Source organism: Streptopelia decaocto (assembly GCF_964273445.1).
Source record: "Streptopelia decaocto genome assembly, chromosome: 9".
In the NCBI taxonomy this organism is placed as follows: domain Eukaryota; kingdom Metazoa; phylum Chordata; class Aves; order Columbiformes; family Columbidae; genus Streptopelia; species Streptopelia decaocto.
The window spans coordinates 3,425,335-3,443,042 of record NC_138664.1 but is presented as its reverse complement, the minus strand read 5'-3'; the positions used below and the strand labels follow the sequence as shown (position 1 = coordinate 3,443,042).

Below are 17,708 nucleotides of genomic sequence, written 5' to 3'. Positions count from 1 at the left end.
TCGGGAGCTGATTGTTTGTCTTATCTTTGGGTGAGCTAACTCTGCGCCGTGTTGCAAAACCTTGGGGCATGTTGTGTTTCTTCGTGTTCCTGCAGCCTGCAAGTGAAGTCAGCTTCATTAGTTTCATGATGGCACATCAGTGCATGGCTGGTGTTGCCGCTTCCTTCCAGCTACTCCCGGAGCATGATCTGGGCTGCCTTGGTTTGGATAAGCTTGTAAGGATTTGTCAGCCAGATGTGACAAGATTGTCAAGAGGCAAGTAAAGAAGGAGATCTGATATTAATCAGTGCATAGCTTGGAGCCAAACTTTCTCAAATGCAGTGTAGTAACATGTTCTTCTCATTTACTGCTGCTCTTTGTGGCTGTAGAACTGCCACTGTCTGAGTTTGACGGTTAAAAGGGATGCCAGCTAATAGTCTTTAATTGTAAGGATACAATTCTAGGTGGGAAAAGCTCATGTGCTTCTATTTTTACCGTCCTTTTGGAAAACACAGTTCTGTTTACTGCAGTTTGCTGAAAAATATGCAAGCGTTATGTTAGAAAAGAGTCTCTGTTCTGCACTTTGGTTTTAAAATACTGAAACAGTGGCTCAGCTCTCAGTGCTGGGGTGGGAGGTGGGGAGACTCACTCCAGGTCATGGTGCAAAGTGAGACTGGCATGATTTTTAACTGCTAACAACAGTGCCTGTTGGATTTCTTTGTTCTAGTGATTAGAACAATATACACTGAAGAATACCTTTGGAATTTCTTCTGCTACAGAAAAGGGAAAAAAGACAGATTTCAAAGAACGTATCACGTGTATTCCGTTAGATCTATTTACCATTATGTGGATAACACTAAGTTTTCTGTATAATCAGCGCAATTGTGCATTTCTGTTTGAATTAAACTCCAGAGTTTTTAGTAGTTTGCAGTTAATCAGACTTGTATTTTAACAATAGGTGAATATGTAAAAAGTAACTAATCTTATGCTATAGAGAAAATATTTTTATTTAATACATTGATTTCTGCTTGATGGATTTTTTTAAAAAGTAATTGTTGTGTTTATTATTTGAACTACCGAACCATCTACAATCTGTTCAGAACCCTGAAAATAATGGTGTCTGAAAACATATTCAAACCTGCAGGACAGCCAAATCTTCACAGAAACAGGAAAAATTACTACAAATGTTGGGCCACTTCATGGGCTTTACTGTAGCGGAGAGGAAATTCTCATTGCTTGGGCTGCAATGAGGTTTGGCCCTTTGATACCAATGCCTGGACGTCCAGTTTCCATGCTTGTTCATGATACTCTTATAGAATCTGTTCCTGCAACATTGAGCATGTCACTGCATTTCCAATCCAACTAACCAGTAATTTAGTTTGTTTTCAGTAATAAAGACTTCATTATGGTAATAGTAAGTACACCTCTGATAAGAAATGTTCCCGTTTTATGTCAGGTGACAGTTTTTGCTGCATATACATACTTTTAAAGCACTTTTTGTATGATTTGGCATTTAGGAAACACTTTTCATGCAGATTTGAGCTCAAATTGAGGTATAGATCTTGGATTCATTATTCCAGGAAAACATCCACCAAATGAAGGGACCCTCTGGGTCGTCTCTGCCCCTTCGTGGCTCCAGTGGTGCGGGAGCTCTCCCAGCTCCCATGTGCTGGGCACCCGGGGTTTGTCCTCGCAGATGCTGCACTTGAACTTTTACAGCGTCATCACCTGTCCCCTTTTTATTTCTTATTATTTTGTTGCTAACTGCTGTCTAAAAAAAATCTGCATAGGGACTGAAATGTCAATATTCCCACTCAAAAAATAGATTATTGGGAGAATGAGGAAAAGTGAAAATTTCTAACAGACTTCAGTCCATTTCGAATGAAGAACACTGACATTTTCATTCCACGCTTGAAAACCATGGTAGGGTTGTTTGTTTAAACAAATAGAGAAAAAGAGTCAAATACAAACATTTGACTTCAAGTTTCAAATATCGCTGATTATTAATGAGAAATGGGTACTTTTTCATTTGCAAGTAACCTATCTCTGAAAGCCAGTTAAAAATGCCCTCACCTGTGTTCAATAAAAAGGAATACCGAGTTATAAATTGTGAAATTACCAATGGAGCTCCACTGTTGCGTAAAATATTGCGTAACTATAGCACCATAGATAGTATCGTGTGTATGTGTACAAATACTGTTTGGGCTTAAAATTTATGAAATTGCGTTAAATGAAATTGTGTAACGCTCGATATTTCAGAGCGCTGGTATTTTTGGTTTATTGTTTGATCTTCACTCTGTGAACGGGAAAAAAGGAAAAAGATTAAGTGTGCGTGTGAGGAGCTGAAAAATTTGAAACTAACCCACATTGCGCACATGCAACATTTAATAAACTAGATAAAGAGTTAAAGACACATTTTAAAGGGCTCACAATTGCTTTATCCTAATATTCATCATTTCTCTGCTACTTGTGCGTTTGTGTTTTTAACACTTATTTCTTGCTAATATAGGGCTTGGAGTTAAATATTTAATTAAACTCCAGTTCATTGATAGGTCTGTAGTTTCAGCATTTAATGTGGTATGTGTAGCATGTCAATATGGATAAATCATACGTGTGTGATTTATTTGCTAGATCTAGTGCTTGATCATAAGAAGTTTCACACCATTTCTATCCAGTGACTTATCTTTATCCCCAAAGCCTGAGCAGTTTTTCTCATCAACGTGTAGCAATCTGTTATTCATTTTTGAAATGCACTAATAAGAATTATTTTTTCCTGTACATTTATTTAAAAGGGAAGTGACTTCAATACCTTGTGACAGGTGCTGCTTAATACTCAGCAAAATGTGCGGTTTTCTGACCTGCCCAGGTTAGGACAGGTAGGCCGTGGGAAATGTAGCATTGACTATTTCAGAGTCAAAAGTAAATAACAACTGTAAGATAATGATAATGTGACATTTTTCGTACCTCAATTTGTATTTCTTGCTTTCTTTTCCAAACCAAACGGTAAAGGAGGATCTAAAGGCGTTCCTGAGCTTGACCAAGCTGTCTGTCAGCACACACCTGTTGTTAACAAGTGAGATTAATTGCAGTGTCAGCCAATGTATCTACAAGCACATTGGTTTAACAGCAAAATTAAGTTTTACTGTCCAGTGCTTTGTGTTTGAAGAGCAGCAGCCTGAGTGTGCGCTCACACACACACACACACACACACACATTCTTTGCTCTTTATAATTATTTTGACAGTGCCATTAACGAGAGTTGCCCTAAGGGGCCCTTTAGGGTAAGTGACATGCATGAGGAGTGATTTTCATCCCACAAGTTATGCCGGGATTAAAGCCTGGCCTTGCAGCGTGCTGCTGGTCTCAGCAGCGGCTCCCTCACCCCGCCGCCAAGCCGAGCCCAAACTGGGCTGAGAGTCTCTACTTTAGTCCCTTATCTCAGCTCCTCACCCTCAACTGTTCTCACTTAAAAAACTTCTTAGCAAAGTGGTGACACGTGGACTCCTGGTCCCTAATTCAGTAGCCAGCCAAAACTGGCTTTTAAGTCCACAAGCATGGTTGCTTTGCTTGGGTGGTGTCGTCCTGTGAAGGTAGTACCTGATTTTGATTCCATTTTACTGAGCTTTTTCACTTCGCTCCCTCACTTTTTAGCTGATTTTGAGGATATTTTAGTCAGTTCTTACAAGGACAATTAAACATTTTCAGCTCAAGGTGCCCGTCTGCACCCACAAGAGAGACATTTGGTCACACTCTGGGCCAAAACTGGCTTTGTTCAGCCCCACTGAGGGAGAGGGTAATGGGGTAATGCAACTTGCTGCAGGATCTGGGTTGTAAATACTCTGTTTACGTGTGTTCTCAGGCTGTGGCTGTTTAAAAGGAGGTCAGGTTTTGGTATCTGACCCCAAATAAACAATATGAACATGTACATAAGGATCCAGATAATTGATGGGATGGATTCTGTGGTCTTATCTAGAAAATGTATTCAACTTGAGGCCTTCCTGTTCTTCTACAAGTAAAAATCATAACATAATTTCCCCACAGAGAAGGACTGAGTGGGGCTTGAGCGGTATCAGCATCAACCAGCACTTTCAGCACAATAGGTGTTAAATTCAGCTCCTAAATCCATGTTTGGTCTGAAACGAAAGCTTTTTTTCTGGGTTTTTTAAAGATCCTTGCACCTCCCAAGCTTGGTAGGGGTGTACATGCATGAACCAGCCTGGTTTTTGAGGAGCCATCGCGGATTGGAGAGCTGAGTTGTGCGCGCACCTTTGTGCTCAGTGGCACTGTGAAAGGCAAGTTGTGACCCATCTCCACCTTTCTCATCTCTCTCTTGGTTGGTCTCTCATGCAGGAGGCAAGAATTTTGCTAAATTATTTTACTAATAAGCAGTTTGTCAAATGAATCATCGAGGGCTGGCATTTTAAACATGTCTGTTAATGGAGAAGGTTGGAGCTATTTGGTCGGAGATGTTTACTCTGTCACATCCGTGTGTAACTTAATTAAAAGCTCAAAAGAGGGAAGATATCAGACTTCTAGATAAAACAAACTGTAAGGCTTGTTTGCTTCTCATGGAAGACGTTTGTTGTTACTTACTATGTTTATTAAATAACTGTGTTAAAGGCAGCTGTTACTTCATAAGAAACATGTTTTGTGGGATAGAACTGTGGAAATAGTGTGTGCAGCATTCAGTCCAGTATAACTAGGAATGTTATAAGGACCTTTTCCTTGTTTTAATAATTTATATAATTATTTATTTTAGTCTTATAGTATTTTAAAACTTTAGTATAGAAGCAATAGAACCTGCAAGAACCAAGTGTACTTGAGTAGGCACCCACGTACGTGAGTGGGACCCCCTTTGTTTGCAGGGGAAGGCTGTGAGGGGCAGGCAGCGTATGTGGATATACATCAGCGCTGTGTAATCACCAGCGCAGCTTTGACCTCGGCTGAGAACCTTAAACACGTGACAGAGGAAACACCGCAATACTGAGCTGAGCACGTGCGAGTTGTAGCATGGGCCAGGTCTACTTTGTGCGGACTAACTCAGCTTGGCTTTGCCGTCAGACCCGTGCGCTTATCGCTGCAAGTCATCGTCTCCCTTTTCTCCATCCCTGTGTGTCCTCCCAGCTCTTCTACAGGCAGGTGGGATTCGTAGCCCTGCTAAACTTGGAATAGGTTGATGCTTTCAAGGAACAGAGATAAAAGATGCTTATTCTAAACTCTTAACAGATATAATGTCAGCATGCAGTTTAGGCTTAGTTGTTGGGCTGTATCTTTAACAAGTACTTACAGCGACTGGAGCAGCACACCACCTTTTGTGATTGTACCTGGAATACACTGGAATATATTTCAGTTCCAATAAGTGCAGGGAGCTCAGCAGAGAATCAAAAACTGAAGCCTGTGCTTAGGAGGAACAGCCACAAGGGCTAAATCTGTCCTGCAGAGGGGACAGGGTGGAACTCTGCAAATACCATGGGATAGCTGAAAAGAAGAAATATCATCAGTGTGACACAGGCACAAATGGGCTGTGACACAGTGAAAGTAAGGTGGGCAAAATGGAAATGGAGAACTTGTTTTAAATCCTGACAAAACTGGCAGATAGTATTATTTATCAGTGTAATATATCCCACGGGGAAGTGGCAAAAGTTGTCTGACAAAAAAAATGGACAAAGCTCATTGCATGATGTGGAAAAATACGGCATTGACAGAGATGCTTATGATAAGGAGTTTTTTACATTTGTCTCTCCTTTTTCAATAGTTGTTCAAAGGATTCAAATGCAGAAGTAATCAAGTGTAAGAGCATGATGAAAAAGGAAAACTTATTGAAACTTTGCAACTGCCAGAAATGCAGTGGATGACAATGAAAACAGGAAAGAAACAAACTGGTCAGGAAGGCAACTTCACCCTCATGTATAGTTACTCTTTTCTTTACAAAAGCTGCACGCAGATTTGGATTTGGCCTTTGATTTAGCTGTGGATGATACTTTTAGTTTAAGAGGTGGTTACTGTATCCATCCCTTTACATCCCTTGCAAATCTTTTACAAGGTGCAAGCAAGAAAATATTTCCAGATAACCAGGCATGTCTCATGTTTAATTTTATTTCTACAAAACAAAAAGCTTAATTTCTGTGGATTTTTCTTAATATGTGATAAAATTGTTACCTGTACTCTACTACTCATATTTTAGCTGATTGGCAGACAGAAAAGTCATAATGCTTTGCAAATTAGATGCTCTTGCCTCTTCCTCCACAATGTGGAGCCACTGCAAGTCTGTTCTGCAGAAATGGGACATGTCCCAATTCTTTTGTATAGAATACCTGCTCACCAGGGCACGTGGCTTGGAGGGTTATGTATGTTCACCAGGATTACTTTTTCTGGGAAATGAAGGCGAGGTGGCCATAGGAGATATGGCTTGTTCCTAGAAGCCCTCAATAAAGGACGTGAAAAGCTATATGTTTTGTTTCATCTCATAAAAGTTTCTCTCACTTTTTTTTTTTTTCATGGACTCCTATTTCCTCATGAAACTTGCATTTTAAACTGTTAGGAATTCCTAATCCCTGCTTGCAAATGATGTACCTGTAACACAACGTTTTGCCATCAGTCTGCGGAGCAGCCGAGCTCTCGTGCTCTTTGTGCGCTAGAACAAGTGGGGCAGCTGACCTGTGCGTTACTGATGCTCAGCAGCACCTGGCTGATCTGGGACTTGCTCTTCCCGGTTACTGGTGCCCGCGCTTGCAGCTCCCGCAGAGCCAGAGGGGCTTTCTAGGGTGAGCAGAGATCTCTAACTCCGTCTTGACAGGCTCTTCAATATTTACTTACTTTTAAATTTATTTCTCAAGCCAAAGTGCTGTCAAACCAGAATCCACTTAACACTGACTGAGATTTGGTACATTTATCCCATCCTTCTTCTCTTGCTGCATTTGTTTTAAACTTGCAAGCCAGCAGAGGTCCCAGGAGGCTCCAGGAGAGCGCAGGTGATCTCAGGCTTCCTTTGGGAAAAGAAGCCTCATTATATACACAGGATCAGAATGAACTTGTCCCATTAGCTTGTGCTTTTCTTCAGCTGTGAAGGCTGCGAAGAAACATTCAGTAACTTTTGAAGCGTAATCGAAGCCACATCAATATCTGGCAAAAAAAAAAAAAGATGTGAACAGTCCTGAAACTCAGGCAACAGATGTGAAGATTTCTTTTCCAGTGGTTAGTAGTTAGATGTTTTTCAGTGACCAGTTTAGTGGTTAATCTGTATCTCTCATAATGAGGAATCATTGGTATTAAAAATCCAATATTCGGGTTCCCATAGTCATGCTGATAAAACAACAGAAAATGTTGATCAGAATTTTCAACTCTATTTTAAAAAAAAATGAAGAAAGTTGCTTATAATGGATTTGGGAAGATCCATTTGTGAGGGAGAGAGTGATGGGAAAGCAATAACAAGATCCTTGATGATAGCATGAGGTTTACTTTTTTAAACATCTGCCTTATGCTTCTGGAAAATAAAACTAAATAATAGACCTGAATGAAAGGGTTGCGCTTTTAAAAATTTCCACTTTAATTTCCGTCTACATTTCCAATCCTTTAATTATGTTTTTGAAGCTTTACATGTACGCAATATAGAAAGTTATTCCTTTGTTCTGTAGAATGAAACTGTGTGTATATTCCACTTGTTGGGAAAATAAAACTCATTAAAAGACTTGATATAATTACAGTGCCTTAGAATAGGCATATTAAGCGTAGTAGGATTAACAAGGAAAAGACAATCAAATTAATCTCATGAAGTTTTGCTAACTTTCTCTTCATTAATCTCTGATATAAGTTAATTGGGGAGATAAAGTACATATTTTACAAGTGCCTTTTTAAGTTGAACAACGAATGAAGATTTAAAGTTGTGACTCACTGCTTATTTTCAAAGTTAGTTTTGCCATGTTATAAATTCTCGGTGACTGTATTAACACAGATCTTGCCAGAAAAGTTTTGGGAGACACAGATTCTGACAAGTACAAGTGAAGGGAAAATGCTGCCAACCTGAAATTCACACTCGTTTCTTCTCAGGGAATCTTACGAGCAATTTTAAAGTCATTTTTGACTTGAGAGGGGATCAATTCCATAGTTAGAATAAAAGGGGAACCCTACTCCTTTTCTAATAGCACCTTTCATATATGTAAAACAAAATGTCCTCTTCTTCTGGTTTTTGCATGGGCAGTCTTATACACATACAAGAAGGCAAAATAAGTGCATGTACCATATGAAAGAAAGATCTTACACAAAGGTCTTTCTTTGCATTATGAAATGCAAAATTTTATGTGGTATCTCTTTCTTGTCCAAGTGCGCAAATTAAGAAGAAAAAAAATCGTTTTAAAGGTCAGTGGTTTGTGGAACGTGTCCAAAGGAAAAGGAACTAAAAAATGTTTGAAATCTCAATTAACTTATCATCATGACAGCTTCTTTCCTTGTGCATATTTCTGTTGCTTCTTGCAGAAAAAGGAAGTACAATTTTGTAATATCTGTCTGGAGGGACTGCGAAAGGTGCATTCATGGAATGCACTGCAGCTTACCAAACCCAGCAGGGCCGCCTATGGAAGGGCTTCAGTCTGTGCAACTCACAGAATAGTATGTATGTACAAAGGCAGATGACTTCAACTGCATTATTGTTTGACATCTTGCAATAGAAATGAATTATCAGCCAACAGCACCTCTTTTCCCCAACATTTCCGTAAAAAAATTTATGGCTTTTTGTTGTTATATGGAAGTATTTTAGCATCCAAGTGAAAATATATCCTCTAATAAAGTGAAGCCATTCACACTGCGTAGGGTATTGATGTGCATTTTACGACTTGACGGGGAGCACAGAGCTTTTCTCAAGAATTCACAGTATTTTGCAATGGCTCCTTTGAAAGATTAAAGGCAAAGTGATGCGGAGATTTCAGTAGCCATTGCCACTTGTTCCGATCCTTCAAACAAAAATGGATCTCAGTATCAAGTCACCGCGGTTTGGGGCTGGGTGAGCTAACTCCTTGATAAGCCAGCTACTGAGATTTTTAAATCTTAGTCTAAATGCAGTAATGCGAAGCACCAGGCACCCAAACACAGATGCTTGTTTGTACTAGACTGTTGTGTGTAGTGTCCTCTTGTGCCCCGAGTCAGTCAAATTCTTCAAGCCTAAAGAAATCCCCATTGCAAACCACAGTGAAATTACCTTTCATGTCCTTTTCATTTTAAATATTTCCTGTGTCCGTCTCTCTTAGCCTGATTGTCCAAAAACTTGCTTCTTGGTATGTTTTCCGAAAGTGCCAATGTGGGGATGCCTCCATTGAGAAGACGTTACCTTTTTCTTCAAGTCTTGTCTTGCTTTTCTATGGTTATTAATAAGTAATGGAAGTCCCCATTTTGCCTAAGAGCCTGGAAGCAAGAGTAGCAGCCCATAGTGGGCATAACTTTGTCTTATTTCATATCTGCCTCTCTGTACTTTAAAATGTAAACCATTTTATTTTAAAACCACAGTTGCATAATCTAATTTTTTTTTTTTATTCCAGTTCAGACTTTCTACAGATTAATTTATCCACTTTCTCTCCCTTAATAAATATTCTGTTTATCCAGGAACTAGTCTCAGTGTCAGATCTAAGCAATACAGAATCCTACAAATACTTGGCTCTATAGCAATCCCTATGGAGCTTTAACTGGGACCTCAGCATTGTCTGTCTGCGTTCTCTCTTACCGCAGATGGGCACATGCAGCAGAAAGCAGGTATTCCAGGAAGCAAGTTTATATTACTCTGTTGCTGAGGAATATCTCAATGCTCATTCGATCTGCGTTATAGATGGACCTTGGGGAGAGTCGTGATGTGCACATAGAACTGTGCAACTGCTTGCTCTCCGTTTGGGTGCTGTATTTTGTCCGTTATCTTCGAAGCATTTCCCTTACAAAATGTGACTGCTCTAGAGGAGCTGGAGAACTTTTTGGTGATCTTTGTTACTGAGGAGTGTTAGTGAACTCCTGTATCTTTGACAGGATACATGTGTTCTGTGTGGATACTACTGATGTAAGGGATGACATCCATGCAGAGCTAACACACCGCTCATTCCAGCTTCCTTGATTGTGGTATAGAGTTCCAGCAGGACTTCAAGAGAGTGCGACTTTCATCTGTATGTCTTTGTTTTCAAACCTTGCTGAAAAAAAAGTGATCTTACATGAAGATCATAGCTTAAGTGAACGCACAAGAACAGCTTATTATTGTTATAAAGGTGCTTTAGCCTAAATAAATCCAGAGAAGTGCTGCTACGTATGCCATTAAATATTTTCTTCCATAATATTCTAGTGTTCTGGCTGGTGACTGATTCTCTTTAAAGCAGAGCTAGTCTTGCATAACTTGGGGTTTCCTGCATTACTTACATTGCACGTTGATAGGTATGTTATCTCTGTCTTCTTGTGGGCTTTACGGGTGTATCATACATGTATAATCTGCACACTCTAGATGGTGCTTATATATAACCTATAATCCTTTCTATTGAATTCCAGGCCATCCGATGCACTCTGCTGAACTGTAGTTGTCAGTGTTTCAAACCTGGGAAAATAAATCAGCGACAATGTGACCAATGCCGGCATGGATGGGTAGCACATGGTAATACATGTTCTTACAATCTATATAAAACCTTTTAGGAGCTACCTCACTATAGCATGCTTTTTGTGTCACACCGCCCCAGTATTAGTTACATTCTGTTTTATCTGTCTCTTGTTACTCAAGTTTATTTACATTTTGTGATTTTATTTTCAGCCCTGAGCAAATTAAGGATTCCCAACCTCTACCCATCAAGCCAGGTGGAAATAGTTCAATCCAATGTTGTCTTTGATATCAGTAGCCTCATGTTGTATGGAACCCAAGCCATTCCCGTGCGCCTTAAAATCCTGCTGGATCGACTTTTCAGTGTTCTGAAGCAGGAAGAAGTGATACAGATTCTCCATGCTCTGGATTGGACTCTGCAGGATTATATACGTGGATATGTGCTACAGGTATTTAGAGGGGCTTTTTTAATATAAATGTTATAGCTAAGTAGTATTTTGTAATGTTTTCTAGCTTAATCTTACCAGTGGTTCACACAATGCATGAGCAGTGTGGTACCTCTGAAAGGCAGCAATAGACTTGTACAAGCTTAGCGCCAGAAAAGAAAGGGTGAATGTTTGCTCATCACTCTCTTTTTAATCTGACTTAACTGAAATCTTCCTGCTTTACTCAAATCTATCAACAAAGGTAAGCCAAGATAAAAAGAAAAAGTTACTGGGAATATATCAAAGTAAAGGCTTCAGAATTTGCTCTAGTATTATTTAAACAGCGAGTTTACTTTTATTGAGTAGAATAATACATTGGCAAATAAACTTGCCATCATTTTAAACACCAGGGGCAATATTCATCTCTGGTGCGGTGCTACTGACCTTACTGGAGCTGCATCAAGTATGAATTTGGCCCTGCGTACTTACACCGATGTTAGTCCTGGCTACTGTGGAAGTTACCTTTTATGTAAAGTAACATTATGATCTTACATTATGACATGAATCAATATTTAATGGTCTTGATAATCTTGCTTTTTAGTGTTAGGATTAAAAATATGGAATCAATTACCTTGAACCTCTACTACATAAAAAATTTATCATGTTACGTTCTTCATCATCTTAGAAACTCTTACATGCACTGTGAAAAATCTCAGTAGGCCATCAAATACATGTTCTGTGATAAAATATTTATTGTAGTTATTGGGAAAAGTTAGGCATAGCTAGAGTTTGAAAGAACTCCAACACTCCAGTGTAATTACAGCTGTGCTCTGTGAACACTGGCAATAGATCAATACAGGTTCATTTGTTCTCTGATCTTAGTTGCTTGGAAGATTATTAAACTTGCAATGAAAGAATACTTAACTTAAATGAGGAGCTAAATCTGGGCCTGATTGTTCCATCTCTGCTGTCTGTACTTACACGGTACTAACTGTTGTTCAAATGACGTGTCTTAATTTTTGTGGAAAAAAAGGCTTTCTTGGAAAGTATTCCTGTCAGTTCAGAAAGAAATAATATCACCGATGTGGTAATATTTGGAAGAAAGTATCACAGAATTGGCATTAATCTCTCATTAAGTAGAATGGTTTCATCATTTTGCTAGAGAATAATTTTTAGTCCCTGAAAAAATGAGATTTGGGGGGAGGGTTTTTGTTTGCCTGAACTGATGGCTGACTCACTGAAATATTTTTTGCTTTAGGATGCTTCAGGAAAGGTGCTGGATCACTGGAGCATCATGACCACTGAAGAAGAACTGGCTACTTTGCAACAGTTTCTTCGTTTTGGAGAAACCAAGTCCATTGTAGAGTTAATGGCAATTCAAGAGAAAGAAGGGCAATCTATTATCATTCCACCGCCAACTGCCAATTTGGATATTAGGGCATTCATTGAGAGCTGCAATCAACACAGTCCTAACTTTTCTGCTTCCTTGGACAAAATGAGTCCCACCAACATTCATCCCTTTGAGAATATTGTAAATAACATGGCTTTCATGCTGCCGTTTCAGTTCTTCAGTCCAGTGCCTCCACCTTTGATAGGTTCACCACCAGAAAGACATTTGATTGAGCAAGGTCAAGACCACAGCAATGAAACTAAACACGATGTTCAGATACCATTTTCTGAAAGCAGCTTCTTTACTTCTAGTTCTGCACCATTTCAAGTTGAAAATGAGAGGAGCATAAATGGTCCAGATGTCACGACTAAAACAGAAGATGATGCCCTTTTAAGTGATTCCAGTTCACATAATACAGCAGCAAAGCTTGAAATGACAGCACTATCTCCGGAAAACAAAATGAAATCTGTTGAAAAAAATGGCACTGGGCCAAGGAAAGGGCGTGTTTTCTGCACTGCATGTGAAAAGACATTTTATGACAAAGGTACTTTAAAAATACATTACAATGCTGTTCATCTGAAGATAAAGCACAAATGCACAATTGAGGGCTGCAATATGGTATTTAGCTCGTTGCGAAGTCGAAATCGTCACAGTGCGAATCCTAACCCCAGACTCCATATGCCAATGAACAGAAATAACAGGGATAAAGATCTAAGAAACGGTTTGACCATCGCTGGACCGGGAGATTGTAAAAGGACAGAATTTACAATTTTAACTCCGGATAGCAGAACTATTACCAGCTACGCCAGCTCTTGTACAGATTCAAAGGCTCACGCTGGATTCCCCAGTATTGGACAGAATGGTGTCCTCTTTCCAAACCTGAAGACAGTCCAGCCCGTTCTTCCTTTTTATCGTAGTCCAGTCACACCAGCTGAGCTTGCCAATACTCCAGGTACTCTTCCTTCTCTGCCTCTTGTTTCTTCCTCGATACCAGAGCAGCTTATTTCAAATGAATTGCCATTTGACATGCTACCCAAGAAGAAATCTCGTAAGTCAAGTATGCCTATTAAGATAGAGAAGGAAGCTGTTGAGACACCTAATGAAGGTAGTGATGTTGCCAGTTCTGAAGATGACACACGTCTGCAAGTGGTAAGCGATGGAGAGCTTGAGACCTGTGAGCATAAGATAGAGAAGCGGTTGACCGACAGGGTGGAAAAGCACCCCCATTCAGGTAATTCGTGGAAATCTGTCTCTGGGGTAGAGGGCCCAAAGTATTTTGAATCTGTCTTTGCGCCAAATAACAAATACATCAAGGATATCTCTGACAATGAATTGCACCACTGTGAGAAAGAGGTTAAACCAGAAGAAAACCAACCATTAAAAATAGTTTCCCATGAGATTATATGTGAAGATCCAAAACACCACCACAATGATGTTATAAAACTAATGACTGAACCCCCCATGTATATTAAAGAGCAGTCAAAACGCAGGATTCCTAAAAATGACTGCCCTGAATTGCAACACCACTTGCTGACCGGGGGCTTTTTCAGCACTTTGTCAAACAGGGGTGCTGCCATTCCTTGTTTTGAAGACTCTAAAGATATGGATCATGTCAGTCAACATGCACTAGGGATTCAGAAGGAAGAAAGCCGCTTTCATTGTGACATCTGTATGAAGACTTTTAAAAACCCTTACAGTGTAAAAATGCATTTTAAAAATGTACATCTCAAAGAAATGCATATTTGCACGGTTGAGGGCTGTAATGCTGCTTTCCCTTCTCGTAGAAGTCGAGACAGGTAAGAAAATTATAAACAAAATTGTATTTATTTTACCATCACAATGGAGCCTAATTTGAAATTAAAATGAGTGTTTGAGGAAGGGAGCCTGCAAAGATTTTCTGTGTATCCTCGTATAACAGGTACGATAACTTATCAGAACCTTTGTGAACTCCATTGAAAGAAACATTTCCTTTCCACTAGACCACGTGGTATTAAATAAAGCCATGAAAATTTCATAACTGATAAAGACTGCAATAGTTGAGAGAATACTTTAGAACATAAAGCGAAAGCCACAAGGGTATGAATTGAGCAATTTTCCAGTAGATGCATGTGTGGACTTATATGTTTAATATGTACTTTCATGTGTATTTTAATGTATACAGTGTTGTTTAATGAAAAAGCAATGAGATCAATTCAGGAAATCTTCACTTGCCCTTGTCCTTGCATTTATTACTCCAGGATTTTGAACGGACTGGTGGGAAAAGGCCCTTAAGATGACTCTGTCAGTACAAAATTAACATTACGGAGTGCTAGTTGAACTTACACTGTCTGCCGTGTGTCCGCCTTGGTAGCGCTTTTATGTGAGATTACATACTAATACCTAAACTATTTCATGAGCTTCATTCAGTTTACTGTTAGCTGCAGTGTTGCATTGCTATAAACCACTATTTCAGCCCATTGTGCACATAGGCTGAGAAGCGGGAACTGAAGCTTTTATTGTTGACCATCAGTTATGTGTCTGCATTGATAAGTGACAGACGACAAACCCATTAACGTGCGACCCAGTGTTGTCAGTTTTCTGACTCTCTTGTAACAGTGTTAGAGCAGCTTTTGGCTGCAGCGAGCGTGCCTGGATAATAGTCCAGAGCAACACGGGGTTTAGATGGTCTGTAACGTGCTGGGAGTGCTGGAGCCAGCTGATGCTGTCCAGAGAGGATGGGATGGGCCGGTCCCTGAGGACCGGCCGCTGCATCCGAGCTGCACAGATTCCTCTGGTGCTGGCAGGGCCTCCTGCAAGCTCTGCCGCCCGCGTCCTCCCAGACGTGAATTCCTCTCCACTAACTGTGATATGGGCCACAGGAAAGAAGGCCAGCAGCAACATTTGCATTCGCATGCTATGAATTCCTTCCCACACCAATAAGTTGGGATAAGTTTTAACATAGGTGCTTTTGGAAGATGGTTTCTTTAAAAATCAAAAGAAAAAAAGCCAATGTACAACAAAGTTCACAAGCTTTGTGCAAAACAGTAGTTATTTGGAAAACTTTGTAGAAGTTTCTAGACTTTAACGTAGAGTGCTGTGACTGCAAGTGCAAAATGTTTCTGTGCCCATGGTTTGGATGAAACCATGATGGCAAGGGGAAAAATGAATGTTTTCCCTGTCTTGCAATAAACTGAATCTCCAAGCCAGAGCTTGGAAGTTCCCAGGGAGCTGATTGATAGTATTTGATGAGGAGCAGTGATTTCATACATTTTGGTGGTTTTAAACTGACTCTAGAGATACCCATTCATAAACTGCAAGTTGCATAAAATGCAATATTCCTTCGTCCAAGGAAATTCCTGCCAAGGAAAAGCTCTGTACCAATGTGTACAGCTGCATCCTGGCATTGGTTACGGTACTTAAGAGATCATAAATATTTTTTGCAGACTCAGGTGTCGTTCCTTTCCTGCCTTGTCCACTGGGAAAGGATCTTGTTTCTTCCCACCCTCAGTCCATTCTCTGATCTCAGTTCAGTATAAAGAAGCTGTTTAATCTGGCCCCCAGCTCTTTTAGGCCCAGAACTAGAACTAGTGAAGCAGAGAGCTATCCACAATGCAGGAGAGAATCTGAAGCATTGATTTCTGTAGGGTTATTTCTGATATATGCCAGTGCAGGCAAGTTCAGCTACTCAGTCACATGTGTAAATCATCCGTGTGCACTCCCAGCATGGCGGTTGGTCAAATTAGAAGTATACAGTTCATGCATGCTACTAAATATTGATTTTTTTTCGTTGTTAATGATCATTATGAAACAGCTGTTAAGTGAGGTGAAACACTTTCTTGCTAAGCTTGTCTTTGTTCTTCTAGACATAGTTCAAACCTAAATCTTCATCATAAGCTTCTGACTAAAGATACACTGGAATTCAACAACCATTTCAATGCAACATACCTCTTGAAAGACATGGCTAAGGAGTTTTGTCAAGATGTCTCTTTAAAACAGCATGTTGGACATACTTCTGTAATCTTCAAAGGAATGAACAGAACAGGCAGCTTGGTTTTTCCAATGAGCAAAATTAGAGAACCCTGTTCTGAGAGTTATGGATACGATCCATTGAATGATGGAGCTGTTCTGGATCTAAGCACTACTTCCAGCATTAAATCTGAGAGCAGTGCTCATTCTTCTTGGGATTCTGACGGAGGAAGTGAAATATGCACCATGCCCTTGGATGATAGTGATGAAAGCTGTGAAGGACCCAGCCTAATGCCCAATGATGAACTCTACCAAGACTGTACTTTACTTGAGAAAGCTAATCAAAACTTTGCAAATTTACCTTCCAGTTTGCCAATAACTTGTCATATATGTCAAAAAACTTATAGTAATAAAGGAACTTTCAGGGCTCATTACAAAACTGTGCATCTCCGCCAGCTCCACAAATGTAAAGTCCCAGGTTGCAACACCATGTTTTCATCTGTTCGCAGTCGGAACAGGCACAGTCAAAACCCTAATCTGCACAAAAGTCTTGCTGGGTCACCAACTAGCCTACAGTAAGATCATGCTGATCTTTATTTATTTCTTTTAAGAATTAATCATTTCAATTAAGGAATGTGTTAGCATTAGTTTATTGAAACTCATTTGACTTCCAGCCCACTCAACAGCCACGGTCAAATTCTTTTCTCCTGTGCGCGCTCTCCAGCAGTTTCATTCAGCAAAGCTCAGTGCTGTAGTTTTTGTGGAATTGTTTGGTTTGATGTTAAATAGTTAAAGCTTCTGTAAGGAAAAGAAAGCGTCTTAGAAATGGGGGAAATATGGAGACATTAACTAAAGTATTCCTGATACCTGTGAAGTATTACTTGCCGACAAAAGGAGCTTCCAATGAGAACCATCGTCCCGTGTGTTTACATGTTAAATGAGTTGCGTTGAAATGAGGAACAGTTGGGGTGAGTTTCCTCTGCTTGGCTTGAGAGTTTTGGGGCTACCATTTCATTCCTGAGACCACAGTCTGGAGCTGACTTGCAGTATTAGTTGAACATGGTATTTGCGGTTTACTATACCCCAAAATCCAAACGAGAAAGTAGACATTTGGGAAGACTTTGCGTACAGTCCAAGTCTTCTGGAAATCCTGCAGTCCTTACTCCTTAAGTTGGCATTTCACTTGAATAAAGATTGCAGTATTTTTGCTTTCTTAGAATTTAATACGATTTGCTTTGCAATAGGAGGGGCTACCCAGTTTGGCAGGGTCACCTGAGTAAATGTGAGATATTCTTATTAATTGTAGCGATAGAAAGAATGAATAGGTTAAGCTCAAATTTCCGAACCACAGCAAACGCATCCATAAAATGGGGGGCGGGGGGAGTAAACCCTTTAATTTAAAATGCACTTTTTGAGTT

The 17,708-nt window shown here is 39.8% G+C and overlaps 1 protein-coding gene across 1 annotated transcript; it reads left to right on the top strand.

The window, feature by feature from the left end:
* Window positions 1-315: 315 nt before the first annotated feature.
* Window positions 316-16,869, top strand: BNC1 (basonuclin zinc finger protein 1; the record flags this gene model as incomplete). Its single annotated transcript, XM_082060869.1, is given in 6 exon segments — window positions 316-379; window positions 382-392; window positions 10,488-10,590; window positions 10,744-10,979; window positions 12,214-14,141; window positions 16,188-16,869. Coding segments are annotated over 6 exon segments (3,024 nt in total).
* Between the last annotated feature and the right edge of the window lie 839 nt (window positions 16,870-17,708).